The following is a 24,293-nucleotide window of genomic DNA, read 5'->3' on the forward strand; positions in this document are numbered from 1 at the left end:
ACCGTGGCTATATTGTTCATGAATTGATTCAAATGAATCAAACCAATTTTGTTTCAATTGTGTCTATGTATAAATACCTAAGCAATTGAACAACTCTTCAACTAGTTCTTTTGAAGTTATTTGAACGAGTTATGAAGAAGATGAATATGGTTAATATGAAATTGCTCATATGGCTAACCATTGGTTAACTATTTGTGAACCAACTAAGTGTACACGTTTATCTATGGTTACTCAAACCTTAATGAAATACATTTCATTTGTGTATGACAAGCTAAGTTTCGATCCAACGGTTAAAAGATATTAGCTTGTATCTAATCAGGTTTTCATCTAACGGTTAATGTTGGATGCTTTGTTACTAAGCTAACATTGATTGCAAACCCTGATTTGAAAACTATATAAAGGAGAACTCTAGCAACTGGAAAAACTACTAGTTGGTTTAGATAGAGTCGATTCTTCTTTAACCTTAGGTTTCTTCTCGAGACCCTATAGGTTAACGACTTAAAGACTTCATTGGGATTGTGAAGCCAAACGAAACTACTTCTCTTGTAGTTGAGCGATCTGATCTTGCCATTTTCTATCGTACGAGTTCAATTGTAATAATTGACTTGAGATTATATCTCCGATAGGGCAAGATAAAAAGAAATCACAAACATCTTCGTCTCATCGTTTGTGATTCCGCAATATCTTGTTTCACTACCATACGATTAAGATTATTGAGAGGTGATTGATAATTCTAGGATGTTCTTCGAGAATATAAGTCCGGGTTATCGATTAGTTCTTGTTCACCTTGATTTTATCAAAAGACGGAACAAAACTTGTAGGTTTATCTGTGGGAGACAGATTTATCTATTACCGTAGACTTTTCTGTGTGATACAGATTTGTTTATTCAAGTCTTCGACTTTGGGTCATACCAACTCTTGGTTGTGGGTGTGATTGGCTTAGGGAATCAAGTGCGTAGCATCCTACTGGAATCAGAGACGTAAGGAGCGCAACTGTACCTTTAATCAGTGAGAGATTGATTAGGGTTCAACTAAAGTCCAGACCGAAGTTATCTTCTAGTAGGCTAGTGTCTGTAGCGGCTTAATACAGTGTGGTGTTCAATCTGGATTAGGTTCCGGGGGTTTTATGCGTTTGCGGTTTCCTCGTTAACAAAACTTCTGGTGTCTGTGTTATTTCTATTCTGCATTATATTTTGTTATATAATTGAAATATCACAGGTTGTGCGTTGTATCGATCAATTGTGAAATCCAACCTTTGGTTGTTGATTGTGAAAAGGCGAGGGTACCCAAATATACCTCAAGATAAAACATTTCCTACCTATAAGTCCTTTCTCCGAAAGTGATTGTCTATGGACTGAGTCGAGACAATACAACTAGTCGGTTCACACTTCGTGTGATCGTCTGTGGATACGAGATCGATACAATACAACAACGAAGTATGTTTACTTGATAAAAAAGGTTCGGACTTAACCAAACTCAATAGGATTGCTTATCAAGTAAATATGAATTAACGTTTGTGTAATTTACTTTAATTATAATAAAACAATTATAATGCGGAAATATAAAGTAAATGACACGGCAAGATTTTGTTAACGAGAAAATCGCAAATGCAGAAAAACCCCGGGACCTTGTCCAAAATTGAATACTCTCAGGATTAAGCCGCTACACAAAATTAAAACCAACTTCGTATAGTTGAGACCAAGCAACTAAACCTATAGGTCACCTAGTTCCGTCTTTATTCCCACCCCTCCAACTTATGAATACGTCATGTACTTGGAACAATTCCTTTGGTTCATATTCCAAACAGTAAAGGAACAACAAATCTGTTTGCTATCAACTCTCTTCAACCAAGTGATGTGAGTTAGACAAAGGCTCTTCTGTTTATCTCAAATAAACTCCTTCGTCAGGTTCTTAGATCTATCTTATTTTCAATTATCGAATTAATCGTTAAGATTTTACAATCAATACTTTTAATCACAAAGAATTGTATTGATGCCGATCTACACAACTAATCAATCCAATCTACCACAAGGATAAACCGATTATAGTTGGATCCTCTTATACCGAAACAAGTGTTGTGTACACCAAAGATTATGAACCTCAAATCAAAAATCTTCAATATCTTCTTTGTCTTCAAATCTTCTTAGATCTTCAATAAACACCTGCACACAACAACTTGAATCTCTTGTGATCAATCACGCACAGAACAGAGTCTGTTAACAATGGATTATCACAAGATCGTCTTTAGCACTAATAACAGTCTAAAGATCCCTGTCGAAACTTTGATCTAGTTTGAGTGAATCTTATATCAGAAGAGAAGATTCTCAAGCATAAACAAACTAGGTGCAATCAAAGTTCAACCACCGTTAGTCAATCAAATAAATCGAAAACACAAGATAAACAACAATTATCTAGTTTCCCACCAACGGTACTCGTAGAGATTCTCAATCCCAAAGAAGACTTTAAACTGAGCGACCGTAAGAGATTTCGCCTAATTAGGTTACTCTCCTCTCCGAATAGGCGGCTTCACCAGTAACAACACAACCGAGGAAGTTTGCTGTCATGAAGGATTAGTTTGCTAGAAATGCAAACTTCAATTATTAATAGACAAGGAAGTTTGTACACCAAGGAATTTCCAAAATCGAAAATATTCTCAAGATATGCAATATAATTCCAAATTCGGTTTCCATAATTCCTGGAAATGCTCTGTCCAAAATAATGACCGAAAATCTCTTTGGAAAATCTCAACTAGTAAATGCACATTACTAATTCTTATTTTCCTAAAATAAAATTAAGACCTTAATTAAAAGATTTTTAACTTATTTATGTTTCGATCCTGGGATTTTCTTCCATGAGCTATTAAGGAATAACTTTGAACAATAAAAGATAAACAATACTGCATGTGTTCAAAGTGTGTCGACATCCTTACTTTGAAAGTCCTGTTTCATACTTACACCCTTGAAATCGATTTGCCACACTTCCAAACAAGTTTAGAATTGGTTCATCTGACTTTGAAGAACTATGTGATTGATCAAGAACACTTGATAGGTTTAGAAAACCCACAATAAAATACTGCAAGTGCACAGTGTCTAACTAGTAAAACAATGGCAAGTACAGGTCGTTCCTTCGAGGAGTGTGAAATACTCAACCAACTAATATTAAAAGTAACTAATCGACAAGATGATGTTTTAACGATTTTTCAGGAGTTTGGAACAAAATGATATAATATAAAAATGGGTTATTAAGGTTTTCGGTTTCCACCAATTAATTATGCAAACTCTACTAATCTTCAAAAATATAATCCATGCATTATCAAATATTGTTTCTCCGCTATAGTTTTCTTCGCTATAGTTTTCTTCGCTTCATGGGTAGTGATTTCAAAGCATTACCTATCAATCCTTGCATACCACGTCTAGGGATTTAACCGAAGCACGAAATATCAATTCAAAAGCATAAATAATCAAGAAAATCACATAAACGATTAAACATCAAGCTATATGAAGAAAAACTATTAATCAATCAAATCATTATTTAGCATATAAATAAAGAGTTCACACAATTAAATTGATTTCTACCTAAACCTTAACATGGCTCTAGCTAGACATGGCTTTCTCAAAAGCCATAAACATATTTAAATCAAAATAGCTAAACAAAAATGGAGAAGAAAAACTCCAAACCCTAAACTGAGAAACGGCTCTGCAGCCGCAGCCGCAGCCTGGTCTCTCCCCAAAACCGCCTCTCCCTCTTTTCTGTTCGCTTTCTTTTATATCCGTGTTGCTGCGAAGAAGAGACCTAGCGAATAACTGATTAGGCCCAGTCCAAAAACTGACCACAATTTCCAAGACCAGGTCCATGCACCGTTGACCACTCCTCCAGTTTCTGCCTCCCCGACCAGCTGCCATCTAGCCATCACCACTGGTTTCCTTGGCCCGTAGCCGACCTTGTTCCAGTAGCATAGCTCCATACAAATCAAACCAGTTCAGCCAACAGACAAACTCTTCTTCGTCTTCCAACCAATAACGACAATAGCAGCATCATCGAAACAATGCACGCCAGTTTGAGAATATAAACTCCTCCATTGCCTATGCTTGCCAGATGAGACCCCTGTCCATCTAAACTTCATCACCATTCAACTTCTTTACTGCTCAGAACGAGTTCATTTAATACAACTCCTCCATCTTCTACTCGACTGCACCATCCATGGACTGCAAATTATTCAGCCACAAAGACCAACGACCAAACCCGATCCATTGCATAAACGAGAGTCGAGACCACCACCATTGGCAGTTCGATCAACTCCATAAAAATCTAGTAGCATGAATTCTCTCCTTTCCTTTCTCGCAATAGCTCAAGCATCTCCACCCGTTGATCCACCACTGCCTGCATTAGTCCTGCCATCTTCTTCTGAATCCAACTCCAGATTTGCTGCCTGCAACCAAATACTCCACTGACTGCAATTAACTCAGCCGTCGCGTGAATTCGAAACACAATATTTGGGTGAAGCCCATCACTGCCAACAACACCGAGGACTTGAGCAACTCGGAACAACAATAACTCCAGCCAACAGACACCTCCAATTACCACTGCACACGACAAATTCAGCCTTCAGTTCTATGTTCTTTTTATTATCCCCCAAGTGACCTATACAGCAAAAAGTCCCATGTATTCTTTCATCATCTGAAACTGTCTCGATCAAGCCTTAAGCACCTGGACTCTCATTTGTAAACAGACTGTTACTACAAGATGTTGGCAGGCAACTGCTTAAACATTCCACTAAGAATGGAATCTTCTTTGGCTTTGAAGAATAAAGAAATCTGCATGTTCTCTACATTCCACTGCGAATTGTTGTGATAGTGGACCCGCGTCCCACTTAAGCCTCTAGTGGATTTTTGGTATTTGGTTGAGAAGAGAGTTTTTTGTATGATCTTTCCATCTGTAAATGGTGCTAAGAACATGCATTAGGAACAAATAACTTGAAAGCCCACGTTTATCCGAGATGTCTTTCTGATGTCCGGAGAACTTTAGTGGTGCTGATATATAGTGAATACTAGGCCAGCATATTCGATCATTGTGGTTGCTGATACATGAAAATACCAGGCCAACTCCGTTTCATCATTGTGATTGTTGATATATGGAAGTACCAGGCCAACCCATTTCATCATTGTGGTTGTTGATACATGGAAGTACCAGGCCAACCCGGCTGCTGATACATAAAAATACCAGGCCAGCATAATAAGTTGCTGATATATAGGAATACCAGGCCAGCATATTTGATCACCGTGGTCGCTGATACATGAAAATACCAGGCCAACCACATTTTGCCATTTTCGTCGCAAACACCATTAAGTCTCACATTTTGTTGTTTATTCGCTAGATGATCGAATTCACTTGTACTTTCTACAAAAGCACTAAAATAGTATTACTAATTAAAATATTGTATCCTAGATAATATAAATATGGGTATAAAATGTAGCACCTACGTTCTTATCAACACTCAATCACAAATCATGGGTTTATCGGTTCTACCAAAACAAGTTTCGGTTCTACCTCCATGTGAGTACTGTGCATAGTCACACTAGCTTTCCAAAATTCGGTTGACTAGGTGCTAGGATCGGTTCCCCACATATATATGGTATCTAATTTATATGTGTTGCACATGTCCATAGGATCAGTTCCCCTTCGCCTAAAAACGTGTTGCACATGTCCATAGGATCGGTTCCCCTTTTGGCTGTAAACCTTGTTGCACCTCATACAAGGATCGATTCCCTTTGTGATGTGTTGCACCTCTTACTAGGATCGGTTCCCTTTACCCGGATTCGGTCAACCACAAATCACAAACTCGATCATACCTCATAATTGATTACTTAAGATCGGTTTCAATAATAAAAGTCATACCAATACATAAGTCATGCCTTTGTGAATAGTTTTACCAAGAACAGAAACAAGTCGTGAACGGTTATACTAAATCACACATATTGGATGTTCACAAGATATGCAATGAATAGCAATCCAAATAACGCCTGGCGATTTCCTTTTCGATTCATAAACAAGTTTATGAACTTACTTCCTTAAAATATAGGTAAAACATTGTTTCCTAGGATGAAATCCTAACCTCATACCCATACATAATCACAATAGCATTTAAACGATTATGTCGATGTCTTATCTACAAAGTTTAATGGTTAAGCAATAAACTTCGTATTGTATTCCTTAATACTATGTCTATCTAGAGTGCAAACATGCTTCACAGTTTTGTTTTCAATATGCACGACTTGAAAGATACGTTAGAGTGCAAATATCACTAACCTCAAGAGGAAGTATGATGTTGTCGTTGTAGCTTCTTACTTCTTCAATTATTCACAATACTTGAAATGTCTCATATCCTAATACTTTCAAGCTAACCTATACGAAGTTGGCTCTAGTACACAATCAAGCGGCTCTTAAAATGAGTTTTGATTCACTAGAATATGACAACCAAACTTGACATACCAACTCTTGGTGGGTTCAACCGAGCTATGCTCTAACAGATTGGAAATTGATTGATCCTTGGATATTGGTCTTTGGTACCATCCAAGTTTATATCTCTTGTATTTAATAAAGACTCGCAGATTTCTATTTGCTTGAGTATAGATTAAATCAAGAGATCGAGATATTAACTCCTTGATATACTTTTTATTAAGATTGAGTCTGACTGTCTAGTTGATTCTATTAAAAGTACATTAGAGTTAGTCCATACAAATTGCTAATCGAAATATTGGGTGAGGTTGTTAGACCCCCGCATTTTCAATTGGCATCAGAGCAGGCAAACACGTTCAAAGACCTCAAAAGTCTGTGTTTGTAGCGATCTGACTCTATGGACAGAGGTGTTATCTCAATTAACGTACCACCAGTCTTTGATGGCTCAAAATACTTATGGTGGAAAATTGTTATGCGAGATTTTCTTCAATCGCGTGATTTTCAATCATGGGTATATATAGTTAATGGCTATGATGCTCCCGTTGTGGCAATAGGTAACGATACTGTTCCAAAGAATATTGGCGAATACGATGCTGCAGAGATACTTTCTGCCAAGCAAAACTCCGACGGTTTGAATGTCATCATACATTCCATTACCCCTAATCTTTAGCACCATGTGTCTAATTGCACTCGGTCTAAAGATGCTTGAGATATCTTAAAAACCGTATTTGAAGGGAATACCAGTGAAAAGGAAGCCAAGTTTCAAAACCTAAATTCCGATTGAGAAATCCTTCGTATGGCAGATGAAGATTCATTCGATGAGTTTAATCACAAAGTGTCTGAAATTGTTAATGCATCTTTTGCATTGGGTAAGACTATTCCTGAAAAGGACATTGTGATGAAAATTCTCAGATCGCTGCCATCTAGATACGTTCTAAGAAGCATGCCATCGTTGAAGAAAATAACCTTGATATACTTTCCAGAAATACTCTTGTTGGAAAGCTTAAAATTTTCGATCTCGAACTTAAACAAAGAGATAAAAGTCACTTGTTTAGCAACCATGTTGCTACATCTGATAGAAGGTCTCAACGTCCTAAATTGATTGATGAAAGGGATGAGAATTGATTTAATTCTACTCTGTCACTGTTTATACAGCAGCTTCAGAAAGCTCTTAGACAAAGTAAAAAAAAGTCTCAAAAGAGAGCTCAACCAATCAATAAAAAGGATAAGAAAGTTCAGAAAAACTATGTTAGCAAAACTAGTTTCAGGTGCTATAGAAGTGTCCATGATACTATTAAAGACCCTGATACGGAGATTGATGAGTTAAACAAAGCATGGATGGCTACTCTTGACTATTGTCCAGAGGATGAAATCTATGAATGTTATCTTAACCTCCTTGTTGATAATCACACTTGCCCTCCTAATAGTCCTGATTATTCCGTGATGAACGATCTTACTTCTCCAGAAGTGTCTCAATTAGAAAAGGAAACCTTGATTAAAAGGATTGAAGATCCGGAATGTCAACTAATTAATTTAAGACTGGAGGTTGTCAATCGCAATTGTGATTCTTATAAGATATGTCGGACCTCTTCGATTGAGTCTTTTAAACATTATCAGCAAGGTTCTCCTGACACTATATCATTCTCAAGTCACCCTGACGAAAAGGATGATATGGAATACCACAAGATCTTACCAAGTATGTTGGTCGCTTTGTGTAATGATGAGGATCATCTTAAATATATTAGCATTGAAGATCCAAAGCAGTTCTCCTCTGCTAAACGATGTTTGCAGAAAAGGAAAAAGAAATCTCCAATGAAACCCTCATTTTTTTCCAAAGCACTGCATAGTTTGCAAAAATCAACAATCAAGGTATTCAAAACTGTGCTAAAAAGGGGAAAGAATGATGTGTATAACTTTTTTTCTTAAAGACAACACAGAAGCAAGGAATAACCAATACTTCATCCCCTCATAAGAAACCTCCCAGTCCTGCATTGGATTGGAACAATTACATTCTGTAATTTTGTTATGATGATTCTTGTCTATCTCTCTTAAGACAAGAATCATATTTTTCAAGAGGGTTATGATGAAAAATTTGAATCTAGGGTTTGTTTCGCTTATGTTTGTTTTAACCTAAAACTGTTTTTGCTCATGAACGGCTCCTTCCTATAAGACTTCCTCAGGGGATAACCAATTTCTGTTAGGGTTTTGGTCAAGGGTACTTTTGGGAAATTTATTCCCTGTCTTCATTCCTTTTAAAGATGAAGATTTCTCCTCAGTATGAACATTTCATTTATCTCTTCTATCATGTCCTCCTCAAGTCTTCCAAGCAAAGAAAGTGATGTTTGGACTGTTCTTTTTCCCTCTAATAAGATTCGTTTTGATTCTTCCGATAATGAGATGTGCTCTGACAAACGGGATTCCTCTCCATATGGGAACTCCTCTGCCTCTCATTTTGATAAGCTCTCTTTAACCATGAATCTTGTCTTGGAACAAGTACGTGCCCTGAAAAGTGATCTCGAAGCTTCTTCCAAGAGACTTGAAGAAAAGAAGGATAATATTGAATCTAGGATTGATCTGATCGAAGATGAGCTTTATGAATATAGGGAATATGAGAAGAGTATTCAAAGTAAGTGAAATGTTTCATAGGAGTTGTTTTTGATTTTGGCTAGTAAATCTTCTTTTCGTGCTTTATTTAGAAGAATAACTAGAGTTTGGAATAGCCATTATTGTGAGTACACATAGCTATGTCCAACATTTTCATCTTGCAATGTTTTTAGATTTATTTACTTAAATTTTAAAGTTGATTTGGAAGATGATTTTTGCAGTATTAATCTTTATGGTTTTATATATTGCAATATGTTATGGGATATGTGTGTTTGCGTCCTTGAACTATGATTGTCCCATACGATGTCAAAAGTTATCTCCTTCATATGTCGATATGCATGTATTGATAAAAGATCGATGAACTTTTGACAAAACAAAAATTGAACCTATTATGTCGTTATGCAAATAATTTATGGAAGATATGACGAATTTTTGTCTACAAAGATTATGTCTATTATATGTCGTTATGCAAATAGTGATGAAAATAGAATGAATCTTTGTCCATTCCGCAATATTCATCTTCCCTGAGCCATAATTTATGTATATATACTATGCAACTCCATAAGTCTTCTTATGTGAGCATTTCCAACTAAACTAATCATGAATTCGTTTGTGGTTAACTTGGTTGAGTATTCCGATTAAATTAATCATGGGTTCTCTTGTGATTAATTTAATTGAGAATTTTGGATACAAAATCATTTCCTTTGTGATTTTCGATGTCCAAATAAATCCTTCTTTTCTTGTGAAAGTAAGGTCGCTCTTTTTGTTCTTTGGGGAATGACATCAAATGGGGGAGAGTTCTTTTGAACTTGTGCTTAATTTGCATATCATTATAGGGAGTGCGGCTGTGGAATATTTTAGGAGTATCTTGTATCTTTATAAACTCCTTGATGAATGCATTTATCTTCGGCTATATGATTGCATTTAAACAAAGTTGATATGTACTTTTCTTTGGTCTTGAAGCATCTCCGTGGAAATTTCATTAGGATCCCGTTTTCGTACCTTTGCCAATTTTATTGACAAAAAGGGGGAGAATTAATGTGTAGTTCACACTACAAATACATATGGTTTTCGGATCATTATGCAAGGGGGAGTAGTTTTCATGTTGAGATGAAAGTATTGACTAAGGGGGAGTGATACATATCACCATAATATTGTTGTCAAAGTTGTGATACAATCGAACTTTGATACTGTGTAATAATACAATGACATTGTATAACAATGATCGAGAGCTTTTGTTTTCTCATTGTTATGGCTACGGATCTTCAACAACTATGATGCTGAACTGAACATCTATGGAATCATGGGAGTACTTGGAAAAGACGAAGTTTTCAAGTAATGTTGAAGCACCAAGGAGATCAAGCATGTGGACGAGAAGCTACAAAGTTTTTATTTATTTTGTAATCCATATGTATTGATAGTTTTATCACTAAAATTGACAAAGGGGGAGATTGTTAGAGCATTGCTCGGTCGAACTCGCAAGCGTTGCTATCTCAAGCTTGTTTGTCAAATTTAGTTTTCAAAACTATATGTCTTGATTTGTAGTCTACTTATAGCTAAGTCTCGGACTAGGATAGTTAAGTGTAGTTGAGCTCCAGCCTCCACGACGATCATCTTATGAAGACGAAGAACTACTCAAGGAACCAGTGGAACTTCATCCGACTAAAATATATGTGGAGATTTGAACTTATCTATCACTCAAAAGTCTATCTAGTTTATCTCCTACCCTTGAGACAAAAGTCGTATAAGTATGATAGTTTTAATACATACACATTTGCTATTTAGAGCCAAGTTATCTCGCCTATCTATTTCTCGAAATATGTGTTGGTAATCCTTCGCTTTAACCATTTTCATCTTTACCCGTGACGAAAGTCATGATGACGTTTCAATCTCTTGAAAATTGCTTTGATGAAGATAGTTGTGAATAATGACTATTATAACATTATAGAAGAATGTTTCAATGATTGAAATATAGAGTTGAGATTATGTAACCATCTATGTATATAAGCATATATAGTGTGTTCGCAAATTAGTAGATCCATGTACCGGAAACCAAGTGTGTGCATATGTATGCATACAAAATTGGTAAAGGAGACAGGTTGGGTACACTTACCCGTACGCGTACTGGCGGAACTTTTCCTCTCGGAAAATTCTGCTGAGTTTGTAGTTTACAAACTAGTAAACCAGTCACCTTAGGTACGCGTACCCGTACGCGTACTGGCGGAACTTTTCTACCCGAAAAATTCTACTGAGTTTGGAAACCAAAACCAACTCAATCCGGGTACGCATACCCGTACACGTACCCAAGCTGGTTATTTTCTCAAATCGGTAGTTCATGAACTTAAACAATAAATTATAAGGAATGCAGTCTTTGCAAACCGTGGCTATATTGTTCATGAATTGATTCAAAAGAATCAAACCGATTTTGTTGCAATTGTGTCTATGTATAAAGACCTAAGCAACTGAACAACTCTTCAACTAGTTCTTTTGAAGTTATTTGAACTAGTTATGAAGAAGATGAATACGGTTAATATGAAAGTACTCATATGGCTAACCATTGGTTAACTATTTTTGAACCAACTAAGTGTACCCGTATAGGCACGGTTACTCAAACCTAAATGAAATACATTTCATTTGTTTATGACAATCTAAGTTTCAATCCAACGGTTGAAAGATATTAGCTAATCAGGTTTTCATCTAAAGGTGAAAATTGAATTCTTTGTTACTAAGCTAACATTGATTGGAAACCCTGATTTGAAAACTATATAAAGGAGAACTCTAGCAACTGGAAAAACTAATCCCCACACCTCTTGCGTGATACTAGTTGGTTTATTTAGGGTCGATTCTCCTTTAACCTTAGTTTCTTCTCGAGACACTGTAGATTAACGACTTAAAGACTTCATTGGGATTGTGAAGCCAGACAAAACTACTTCTCTTGTAGTTGAGTGATCTGATCTTGCCATTTTCTATCGTACGAGTTCAATTGCAAGAATTGACTTGAGATTATATCTCCGATAGGGCAAGATAAAAAGAAATCACAAACATCTTCGTCTCATCGTTTGTGATTCCGCAATATCTTGTTTCGCTACCATATGATTAAGATTATTGTGAGGTGATTGATAATTCTAGGCTGTTCTTCAGGAATATAAGTCCGGGTTATCGATTAGTTCCTGTTCACCTTGATTTTATCAAAAGACGGAACAAAACTTGTAGGTTTATCCGTGGGAGACAAATTTATCTATTAGCGTAGACTTTTCTGGGTGATACAAATTTGTTTATTAAAGTCTTCGACTTTGGGTCATAGAAACTCTTGGTTGTGGGTGAGATCGGCTTAGGGAATCAAGTGCGTAGCATCCTGTTGGGATCATAGACGTAAGGAGCGCAATTGTACCTTGAATCAGCGTGAGATTGATTAGAGTTCAACTACAGTACAGACCGAAGTTAGTTTGTAGTAGGCTAGTGTCTGTAGCGGCTTAATACAGTGTGGTGTTCAATCTGGACTAGGTCCCGGGATTTTTCTGCATTTGCGGTTTCCTCGTTAACAAAACTTCTGGTGTCTGTGTCGCATTATATTTTGTTATATAATTGAAATATCACAGGTTGTGCGTTGTATCGATCAATTGTGAAATCCAACCTTTGGTTGTTGATTGGAAATTGATTGATCCTTGGATATTGGTCTTTGGTACCATCCAAGTTTATATCTCTTGTATTTAATAAAGACTCGTAGATTTCTATTTGCTTGAGTATAGGTTAAATCAAGAGATCGAGATATTAACTCCTTGATATACTTTTTATTAAGATTGAGTCTGACTGTCTAGTTGATTCTCTTAAAAGTATATTAGAGTTAGTCCATACAGATTGCTAATCAAAATATTGGGTGAACTTGTTAGACCCCCGCATTTTCAATCTCTACTAGGGATTATATCCTTAATACACTTCCAAGCAAATAATTTCACTTTATGAGGTGATTTAACCTCCCAAAGAGATTTCCCTACCTAATTAGGAATACGTTGATTACCTATAGGAGAGTTGGTATTTCAAGATATAACATTATAAATTTTGACAGAGAACTGACCTTTCCTATCAGGTAGCCAAATGAGCCCCTCCACTGTTTCGAGAAGCTCCTCACATTTTTTGAGAGTCCCTTTATGAGGCTTAAAATAGAAAGTGTGTAGCAAAACACATTTTGTCGGCGTCACTGTAGTACAGTGGTAAAGTAATTCGGTGATTATACCAGTGACCTGAGTTCGAAACTCGTCATTTTGCAGTAAAACAACTGTGACCCGTAAGAAAGATCAGCCCGTTTGCCACCCTTAAGTTCTCTTTCAGTCTTCTCAATAATAGAAGGTATAGAATTAGATTAATAGCTAGTTATTCGGAGCAAAATCACAGTACAGACAATAGTAAATTTAAGGTAATGACAGTCAAATCCATACCCTAGAACCAAAATCAACATTCTTATCATCATAATCTTCTACTCATCATAATGGATTTGGAAATGGAGACTTCTCCAACCTATTTCGATCCAGAGGGTCTTTGTACCGGGAAGAAATTCCGTGGATTCGGTCAAGTAACTTTTCTTTCCCCTCGATTTTGATATATAAAACCTTAATTAACAACACAACAGAAAAAACCCTAAGATTTTGTAATTTATTTGATTGTAGGAAAAAGGAATTTGGTTTCTCCGTACTAAGAGAGTAGACCTAATGGGGCAAGACTTCTTGATGAAATTCAACAAGAAATTGAGGAAGGAGGAGGAGGGGATTAAAAGGAGATTGGGAAGTTGTTAATTGTTCCTGCGATTCAAGGTGGTGTTTGATATTTTTTTATTTGATTTGAAAACTTAATGGTTTTTTTCTTTTGCTTGTTTTAGTTGGTTAAGTTGTAGCTTGAAATTAAAATGTGTGAGTGGTTAATCTGGTGGCGCTTTAGAGCTACATTTATATAGATAAAGAGTGTAGATACTGATAATGTTCGCGACATACTATAGGCAAGGAAACTACACCAACGTTTAAGATATGAAAAAAAAAAACGTATAACAAGCAAGAGCTGTAAACGAAAGCATACCTGTTAGTTGTTCTTACGATAGCGTGGAACAACACAAAAAACTATAGGCGCTGAGTTTCTAAGCAACCAGGTGTGCGGGGGCTAATAGGTCCGACATACTTTACTATTAGAATCTTAGGCAGTGGATTTTGGAATTAGAGTATAATTTTGAACTGGAAACTCCAGTTAGTCGGTTTTCCTTATTCTAGCGTTACCAAGCTGTTGGAGCCTTAAATGTTTGTCTAATTGGCAGTACTACTAGTCGCCAAGAGGTTCAAGTAGACGTATGATGGCGTAGGTTTTAGGATCAACTGATGATATATTATTTTCTGGCCATTCCCTGATTATGCGAGTACTTTCGATTAAACATTAACTCTTTTGTATAACTATTATATTGAGCAAGTGAATCACTCAGAAGTAACTTGAAACGAAAAGAAGAACGGAAATCTGTTAATAATGTGTGCCCTTTTGCACATCTCAAGAAGTGATGCTGATCATATAAGATCTCTTCGTATGTGATTAGACCGTCACACTTGGAAATCAAAATACATGTGCATATCCCGAGTGCCTTTTGCAGTTACTGAAATTTTTACTCCACCTGGTTGAATGCTCTGATTTGTCCTTAATGCTATGCATATGTGTTATTTCGTAGAAGGTTCATCTGTAACCACCATATCTGATATTTCAGGATTGATGCCTTTCCCTGACCTATGTTGCGTTTTGTGGAGGCATGTAATGTATCAGAATCTCTTAGGTGTGTATTGTATGCCTAACTGCAATAAAGCAGGTTAGGTTGTATGAATTGATATGATTTCATTTACTCTTTCTAAAATCATGATCTGATACTATAGACACTACTGTAACATTTATATGACTTTTGGAGTATGCTTGTTTAGTTGATGCATCTCTTAGAAGAGATTACACATTCGAGTTGCTTTTTAAATTTTTAGTTTTTGATGCAGAGGTTCTTTGTCTCCATAGTGTAACTTTTAATGTCATTCTTTGGCACGATTGTTTTGCTTACAGAATGGTTAAGATTAAGAACCCAAATACAGTCTACTTTTAACATTATTTGGTTGACTTTTCTGCGATAAGTATGGGTAGAGCGGAAGGCATCGAGTTGTAGAAGATAAGTTGATGATGCAAAAGGCTCGTCTGCTGCTTCTTAGCCTCTTTCGTGACTAACTTTTTTCTTAGAATATGTTATACAGAAGCTTCTTGCTCTTGGTTGCTTCACTTCATAGTTAAAACCTTTTTATTTGAATTTCTCTGAAAATTTTTTTGCCATCTTGCAGGGAATGACGAGCTTCCACACGACCTGATTCTAGTATCAGTTCTCCCATAAGCATCTCAACTTGACACCTGGTTCAGCATGTTTGCCAACATGTTTGATATCTGGTTCAGCATCAGATGTAACGATTTATCTCTTACAATATCTTTGTCTTATGACAGTCTCCAACAACTTTAACTTTGTAGTAGACCGTCTATGATATCAACTGCACACCTGAAGACATGCCAGTTTGTCATGGCAGACCATGAAGCACAATCATGCCCTCGAAGTGTCCAATGGCTTAAAAAACTGGCCTCTAAAGCGCTTGATTTAGAGAATAAGTTTCCAACGACGAAATCATTATTTTTGCAGGTCAAGTTTGGATCATCCTCTTTTTCATCTCTTCTCGTCTCCTCTTACATGTTATGTTTTTTATTTATCTTAATTTTTCTTTTATGCTAATGATTTATTCCGTGCTTTTAATGTTGGAAGTCCTTTTGTTCTCTTGGCTTTGCAGTCAGCATGCTGGACAATGGCAAAGTCATGGCTTGATGTTTTGGTGGATTTAGAGTTAGGCCGCTTAGAACCTGGCAGACTAGAACAACTGAGAAGATATGGGGATCAAATAGACGAAAAAATCCTTGACAGGGAGATAAGGCCCCTTCACTTGGTACAGAAAACTGGCCATGCGATGTTCTCACAGAGCAACCTCGAGATCTGCCGGCCCTTCTTCAGAAACTCCACTCAAGGTTTGACTCTTTATCTGTAATGGTTGGACCACTTTTACTACCCAACCACCTTGATAATGTTCAATATCTGATTTCCTAAATTCCTGCATGCAGTGATTTGGTACATGCAACTGTCTCCCAAGGATGCAAAAAGCAGCATCGGCTAATTAAGTTAATAACCTCAACCTCTTATTGTAGTTACAGGTTTGGAATATAGGTGGTTATCAAGACTTATTTCAGTTGTGAGCCTGATATCCTGCAATTGTGGGTGGGTAATATGTTCTGGGTTAAACATATGACATTGTATGTCATAAAACTAATGTTGGTCTCCCGTGACGTTCCTCTTTTTCACGATTCTCATATCTGACAATATCGAACTGGACCAGAGATATTCCACATGTTGTGGACCTTCTCTGGTCATGGATATCATCTTCGGATGATTTCCAGATTCAGGTAATTGGATTAGATATATTTTGTATTAATCAACTTTTTGGTTTTCAATAAGCTATGCACCAGTTGCTGTCCCTTAATCTGTGCTTCAAAACAGGACCTTCCATGGGCATATTATTTAAATTCATCTTTACATGATATTATTTATCTGAACTACCCTACCACCTTGATAATGTGAAGTATCTGATTTCCTAACTTTCTGCATTCAGTCATTGGGTACATGAAGCTGTCTCCCGAGGATGAAAAGAACAACATCGGCAAATTGAGATGATAGCCTCAACCTCATATTGTAATTAATTACGGGTTTGGTATATGGGTGGTTATCAAACTTATCTCAGTTGTGAGCTTGATATCCTGCAATTAATTGTGAGCGATATTATGTTCTTTTTTGAACTAACTTATAGAATTTTGGATATACTACGGTTACAAATTGTGGGAGATATTATGTCTTCCAACTCTACTACAGTTACAAATTGAACCGATGGCAGATGAAGAAACACACGATATTGTTAACCAACAGATGAACAAACTTTTGCTATGTTCGATCTGCTTTAATCGAATCTTCTCCAACAACATCAACAAAACCATCAAAATCACGAGTCCTTCTCCTAGCATCTCGCTATATGGTATCGGCTTATGGTAAGAACTAAGTACTAACCAAACCAGTGTGTTTCCTCTTCTAGATCGAGAAACTCTTTCACTAGTTGTTTGAGTATGAACCTTTTTGTTCTTAATCTAAACCCCAAAAAGAAAACATAAACCCTTATGTAGGAAGACCAAATCAAAGGTTTTAAGTATTAATTTATCTTGGTTTTTTGTTTTTACAGGTTTTCATTGATGTGGATTCAATGGAGAACGCATAGGTGAGGAAATCAAATTAAATTTTGTTTTTGCTTGATTTTGTAATTTTTTGTTTAGTCTGAATAATGAACTATGGTTAAGTAATTTTTCATTTGAGAATATTATTTGACCATTAATTTGAGATTTTAAAGTTGTTTATGTAAGTAATGGTTTTATACCTTATAGTAAATGGAAATTATGAATGGCTAAATTTGCATTATATGTTGTATTACGTGTGTGTTTGTGCTGCCGCCTGCCAGTGGTAGTCATCCTCTGAATATGAATATTTTTATCATCAATACATTTTGTTTGTCTACCTGTTGCCCTGCCGGAGGATCTATGTTGTAGTGCCACATTAGAATAGTTGGCTTAATAGTTTAGCAAAATGGTTTTTATCTTTGCTGTGTTGTTTCTACCTTGATAACGGTTTTCATCATGCTAAATTTGTTAGGCTAACTGCATTCTTACATTTGTGAATTGGGATCAGTTCGCATGTGTTTTCTGTTCATGGATATGAATTGTTAGGCTACCTGTTGCCATTCCAACCGCACAAGAGGAGACATTTTGTGTTTTCTGTTCATGGATATGATCTCAAATCATATTGGAATAAGTTGCCAGCAATTTTAAATGTTATGGTTTCTGGTTTTATAGGTTCATGTTCGGTATTATTTGCTTTTCTTTGAACAATAGTGTGATAATTCATAATTCATAATTGTATTTGTGTCTAATGACAGTAGTTCAAGTAGGAAAGGTAGTGTGGAATATGGCTGCAAAAGAAGCAATGGTAAAGGAAACACCTTCCTGCCAAAATTGAGGTATTCGAGATGGATCTTAGTGCCATTGCATCAGTGAGTAAGTTTACGCATAATTGGAGTCCTTTTTGGATCTTCCACTGAGCATAAGTTTATTTTCATTATTCTTCAGCAGTTTCTACTTTCTTATGGGGCAGTTTCTTCCACAGTTTCTACATTCTTATTAGGATACCTGTTATAAGTATCCTAATAAGTGGGGATATTGCAGTTATGGCACTGCCTTACAAGCTCACTACGAACAAAATAGAGCTTCCATTTGCAACCAATCGTCTATGTATTTTGATATCTAAATTGAATCCCATATGATGTGAAATGTTATTTCGTGGCGGAGAGTAATTTTGTTGAAATTGAATGAAGAACTTGAATCTAATCTTCATTATTTTGAAATTCAGAAGCATTTAACATCTTCACATTCTTTTAATTTTGTGGAACTTATATCTAATTATTATCAATGTGATGGCAGGAATGTTGTTGGAGCTAAGACAGCACATGTATTAATGGACTGCGTGGATTTCAAGAATGTAGTCCTGGCAGTGAGGAATACGACTGCCGGTACGTTGTAAAAGAAGCAAATGTAAATGAGAAACTTTTCTGCTAAAGTAAGGGATTGCAGGATCTTCATGGTCGGCGCCAACGAGAAAAACACTTCTATGGTTTATAATAGAATTCTCAGAGTGAAAGATTGAAGATGGTTATAGGTTTCATTTTGGTTGAACTGAATGAAAAAATAAAAACCTGAACCCTATCATCTTTCTCAATTTTTGCTCTTACGTTTCCTAAGATTTAAGTGAACCTCTGATTCAAACAACTTCACCAAATGTTGTGTGAAAGATGATTTTAGGATTGGGTATGAGAAAAGTAAGTCTCTCTCTGTCTTTCTTCAAGTTTTATTAATTGTTTCTTAACTTCCATGTATGAATATGACAAAATTCTATGTTTTCTTGTTTTCATCCTGAAATTGTTCCAGTCGGTGAATAACTTGTCTTAAGTAAGTCTGTTGTTAATTGTCAAGATTTATCAACCCCTTGGGTAGGAAATAGTTGTTCATGATTAGTTAACGTGATTTTTGAGTTTGTTCATTGAGTTATACTACTTGCATTTGATCCAGAAAGGGTTTTCAAGAAATGTCCATACTTTATCTATTTAACTTTTCAGACTTAATGCTTTGTTATTCAGTACTTCTAGCATGAGCAAAGAAGAAATACATTTGATTCAATTCAATTTTGTGCCTTGTTGCAATGTTTCCAGGCTCTGTTGCTATTGAATTATCCTGCCAGATTGCCAGAGATTGATGGTTTCTATTTGATGCAGGTGATCTTCTATGTCTGTCAATATTGGTGGCCCATCAATGTGAATGTTTGCTGCTAGCCAGTATGGTTATATAGTTTGAGCAGTTTCCTATTTTAAGTACAGGTAGCCTTGGTTGATATATACGCCTATATAGTGCGGACTTGCACAAATTTTATGGGTCAGTTTTTCCTATTGGGATGGGACACTTTCTGATCTGGCATTTCTGGTGGTTTTCAGAAGGAACTCTTAAGAACAGGAACTGATGAAATGGGAAGAAAGACCAACAAGAGATGGAGAGAGTGTGGCTGAAAGTTTGTAGGCAGGAGTCTGTTTCATCTTATAAGCCATTGTTTGTTGAGACAATTAGACCCGCAGGTATATCGATTTGGTAAAAAAAAGCATGGTTAGGTCATCCTCAACTGGGTATTAAGCCAAATAAAGATTGACACGGCAGATGACAAAGAGGAGAAGAGATGGTGGGGTTCACAAGTAGGATTTTGTTCACTTGACCTAAATGTAAATACAACTGTTGTAGCATTTTTTATTTTGAATACTCAATATTGTGAATTACATTTGTTCGATCCAAAATTACATTTTGCTGATGAATGTAGTGATCTTCTCAGAGAAGCTGCTAAGGTGGCTGGGAAGTTGACTCGACAAGCCCCGGTGGTCTCCAAGGGTGAGTTATTATTATTTTAATTTTTAATGTAATGTTTGTGATATAATAGTTCAAATGTTTTTGTTTTCTTCTTTTTAGGTGAGAAGGCAATGCAACTACTTGAGAGGGGGTTGAAAGTTAAGGAATGATTTTTGATAATATTGTAGTTTCTTGTTTGAAATGAACTGATTGCTTTGGATAAGGTGATATCTAGCTTGTGGAATATCCTAATACTAGATTAAGAAGTAGTTTATCTAAACTTGTAGTTCAAATGTTTTTGTTTTCTTCTTTTGAGGTGAGAAGGGAATGATTCAGGTTTTTGTAGGTTTTACATATTCCTAACCGTAGTATTAGCATATTCCACCAGCTAGATTAGCATATTCAGATTTTTGGATAAGATGATGTCTAGTCAGTTATCTCGTAATTCAGGTTTGTGTAGGTTTTACATGTAACTGCTCCTTTTGATAGTTCACGTGTGCTTTCAAAAAAAAATTACTATGCGGGAGACTGTCTCTCATGTAGTGCTTCTTTTAGATTTTCCCATAGTGGGTTCACTCCTTCGATTGAGCAAGTTCTCCTTCAAGTTAGTCTCAAAGTTCCACTACCCATTAGCCCATGCTCTTAGGACTCCAAAACTTCTACAAATTTAAGCCGTGCCTTTTCCATTGAAGTCTGGTTGTTCCAATTGTTTTTAGAGTTCGCTTATCATTTGTGATACCATGGGAACCTAACCTTTGTGTTGTTCCCATGTCCATATCAGTTCTTGTATTCCTTCTCTTTGGTTCCTTCCATTATGAGCTTTGAGTCTAATACTTCTTTAAAGAGTTTCTAGTGTAAGTTATTGGTGTTTGCAGGAAGTAATTGCTGTTGAAGTGTTTTTGCTTAAAATTTTAGCTGAAATTAGGTGTAGAATTTACCATTGTAATTGTTGTCTATACTTCTTAGGTATATCCTTAGAGCTGTTATGAAAAAAGCGAAAGAAAGTGTTCCTGTAGATTCATGGTTATAGAATTTCAGACTTCTTGGGGTTCTGCTCATCCCAGTAGCGTAGATTGTTGCACTTTCGACTTTGTAAAACCTTTCACAGCAGCTAAACGTTACATGCATTAACCTTGCAGTACTTTCATAGAGTTGTTAGATTTCAGGCTCTAGTGAGATTAAACTCGAGTTTGGTTCAATTTCAACTCTCGCTTGCCTTGCGTGAGATAATGACTGGAAAATTTATTGGCAGAATTTTCATACTCTTATCTGCCTTTATATTCAGTATAATATTCCGTTGTTTTTACATTACAAAGTTTTGGTGGAAAATTTTTCTTTCTTTGTACTTTTAAGTATTGCTGTTGTTTTATGTCATATAGAAAAGAGCATGTACTTGGTAAATATCTTTGTGCGATGATCTTCATATTTCATTCATTGGGTTAATTGATACATTTTAACCCTGTTGCGATTTCTTTGTTAATGATCGGTCAAGTGCAAATATGTGTTTCAAAATGGTGTTATGTTTGTTTGAGCATGATCGTTTTTGGTTGTGCAAGGATGTCATTGAGGCTAGAGATTCAGAATACCATGCACGATCTCGAGTTCAAAGTCTAGAATCTTCTCTTGATGAGCATGGCTTGTACTTGTGTGTTAAGGAGGCAAACAAAGCTAAAGCTGTATCACAACAACAGCCATCTAAAGCAGAGGCCAAGATAGCTGACCTCAGATAAAAGTTCGAAGTTTCTAGAAGGTTGGTTTTTTCTTCTTCTTTTTCTCCATAATATTGATGAGATACTTGCAAAAAAATAAATCCTTCTGTACGTTGTGAATTAGCAAAACAATCAAATATCTGTATTGTTTTTTTCTGTATATAAAAGAGATGATATGCGATTCTTCTTTTTAAAAGGTAGTTACTTGTCCCGATTTGTTGTTTATAAATGTGGTCCCAAATGCATACCCCTTAGCTGCAGATGTGGAAACAACGGAATCAGAAGAGATTATGATTCCATAAAGTAGAGACGCATATTACTCTAAAAAGATAGAAGAGCGATTGAGTATGGTGAATAGGGTAGGAATATCAATAGGCCAAATAACCTCATGTATAGCCGGTCTTTGTTGCTTGTTGTCAGAAAACCAATCTTATAGGTTCTCACTTTACGTCTCTTAGAGACCGAGTCGTGATATTTAGAAGAGAGTGTATCTTTCATAATTCAGTTCTGAGTTTAGAAAAATTAGTTTCGTTAAATCATACTCTATACTGGATGCTTGACATCTTGTGATACGCAAGATATCTCTCTCTTGTTGGTAGCAGGAATAGATGACTAGGCATTCGCGACTTGGAACTGCATAACTCAGCTTTTCTTACTAAAACTGCTTGGTGGATTTGCACAAATCCCACTAATCTAGTTACTCAGCTGATGACTGGCAAGTATGTAGTAGGTACTGCTGGAATATGGAACTGTGGTGCTTGAAGAGTCCCAACAGGTATAAGATCTCCATCTTTATTAGTGTTAATGACCTCCAATTTCCCATGGCTAAGTTCACATACAACTGTCTGGAACAAATAACACGCTGTTACCAGTTGGAGAAATAAAAACATGATCGGATAAAACATAAGGTGGTTTTTGGTTACCTCTTCTCATTTAGGTTTACTATATTTTCATGTTTTGAATGAGAGTTATATTTAACCTAATTAAATATGGGTTTTATTTAGTCATTGCCATTTTGTTTTCTCCATAAATAAAAAAATTATTCTCTCTAAACAGCTGAACCTTCATTCTATGTTCTTAAAAAGAAAGAGGTATACTAAAGCGAAAGGAATCTTAATTAGACTTGCTGTTAACAAAAACGGTCATCACAATCATGTCTAATTTAGATTTTGAGACTTTAACAGTCTTATTTGACATGTGATGATACGATTACATATAGATCAATCGAAGATGAAAAATTATGGATCACTACATGTTCCTTATTTTTATTTATTAACGCCATAAGGATCACTCAATATGAGAATCACATTGGCTGCAGCTAGCCAGCTAACGACCAGGTGATAAATTTACCAAAACATTATTCGTTATGCTGATGCGGATGATGATGAATCAAGGGCCCTTGTTGATGATGAAAGGGAGCTTTTAGTGCAGCAACAGGTGCAGAGGAAATTAAAAGGATTACACCCGTCAAAAATCACTGTTTCTCCAATTGCCGTACATTTACTATTACAATCAGCAGATGTACAGCCTGTGCAACTTGTTCCAGCCCTCGAAAAAGAATTCTCAGTTGCATCACATAGATCTCCTGAGGGTCTTGGCGGAGGTGGTGGTGGTGTAGCTGGTGGTGGGGGTGATGGTGGTGGTGGAGATGGAGGAGGTGGTGGTGGAGATGGACGTGGAGGTGGTGCTCCACAGCAAGCCTGGCATCTAGTCCAGTCTCGCAAAAATCCTATGATTTGGCACTGCTTGTAACGCACAGGTCTTCCCTGACCTGCACATCTATTATCGCAGTCACTTAGAGACCTACTGCAAGATCCCCCCGGACCAACAGCAATTATAGGTGTTTCTACATAAGTTTCTCCTGCGTTACATGTAAGGGCTTCTACGGATGTCGTCTCTACATTATACATCATCAAATGCACGTAATTAGATATATATACATATAGTACAAGAAATTTGTGCGAAAACAAGAAAGTCATTAGCTATATGCATACTATAGCTAGCGCAACACAGAAAACGAATGAACTTGTTAAAGCAGAAGACGAAAGCAATAAGATTTGCTGATACTTACCGAAGTAGACAGCGAAAGCAAGTACTGAAAGGAGAAACAACCCAATTTGGGAACTCTTAGAAGCCATCATTCTTGATTGTGAGAAGATTTTAGAATAAACTTGAATGGTGGATTCATTTGATCAAGTGCATCTCCATTTATAGAAGAAAATCTGCCTTAGATACCCATTTGTTATATTTTTATAATAAGAAATATATATATATATATATATATATATATATATATATATATATTGCAACTGGCATTCATTTTTATAATGGGCATGCTAGAGTTGTGCAAATAAAAAATTTAAGAACAAAACAAAAGAAGAAAAAAATGATCTGTTTCATTGCATTAATTTCAATTTTGAGTAATCTTATATTAACAGCTGGTTGCCATTC

The 24,293-nt window shown here is 36.2% G+C and overlaps 1 protein-coding gene and 1 long non-coding RNA gene across 14 annotated transcripts; one reads left to right on the top strand and one right to left on the bottom strand.

The window, feature by feature from the left end:
• The first annotated feature begins 13,430 nt into the window (after positions 1 to 13,430).
• Positions 13,431 to 22,770, top strand: LOC113340108. 13 transcript variants are annotated; one of them, XR_003355326.1, is made up of 13 exons: positions 13,431 to 13,630; positions 13,725 to 13,868; positions 15,402 to 15,748; positions 15,894 to 16,125; positions 16,219 to 17,193; positions 17,382 to 17,417; positions 18,129 to 18,246; positions 18,670 to 19,064; positions 19,518 to 19,619; positions 19,734 to 20,012; positions 20,120 to 20,175; positions 21,690 to 21,883; positions 22,570 to 22,770. It is a non-coding gene; the product is annotated as an uncharacterized LOC113340108 (long non-coding RNA). The 13 variants fall into 13 exon arrangements; XR_003355325.1 differs by lacking the exon at positions 22,570 to 22,770 and adding an exon at positions 14,795 to 14,860 and having other exon boundaries at positions 21,690 to 22,053; XR_003355324.1 differs by lacking the exon at positions 22,570 to 22,770 and having other exon boundaries at positions 16,219 to 16,557; positions 16,764 to 17,193; positions 21,690 to 22,053.
• A 102-nt stretch (positions 22,771 to 22,872) lies between these two features.
• On the bottom strand, positions 22,873 to 24,051 carry LOC113340107 (mulatexin-like). The gene is made up of 2 exons (XM_026585323.1): positions 23,914 to 24,051; positions 22,873 to 23,739 (listed from the first exon to the last, which is right to left on the bottom strand). The coding sequence occupies exons 1-2, from the start codon at positions 23,981 to 23,983 to the stop codon at positions 23,207 to 23,209; spliced, it is 603 nt and encodes a 200-aa protein (XP_026441108.1). The 5' UTR covers positions 23,984 to 24,051; the 3' UTR covers positions 22,873 to 23,206.
• Positions 24,052 to 24,293: the final 242 nt, after the last annotated feature.

Source organism: Papaver somniferum, unplaced genomic scaffold (assembly GCF_003573695.1).
Source record: "Papaver somniferum cultivar HN1 unplaced genomic scaffold, ASM357369v1 unplaced-scaffold_21, whole genome shotgun sequence".
Lineage (NCBI taxonomy): Eukaryota > Viridiplantae > Streptophyta > Magnoliopsida > Ranunculales > Papaveraceae > Papaver > Papaver somniferum.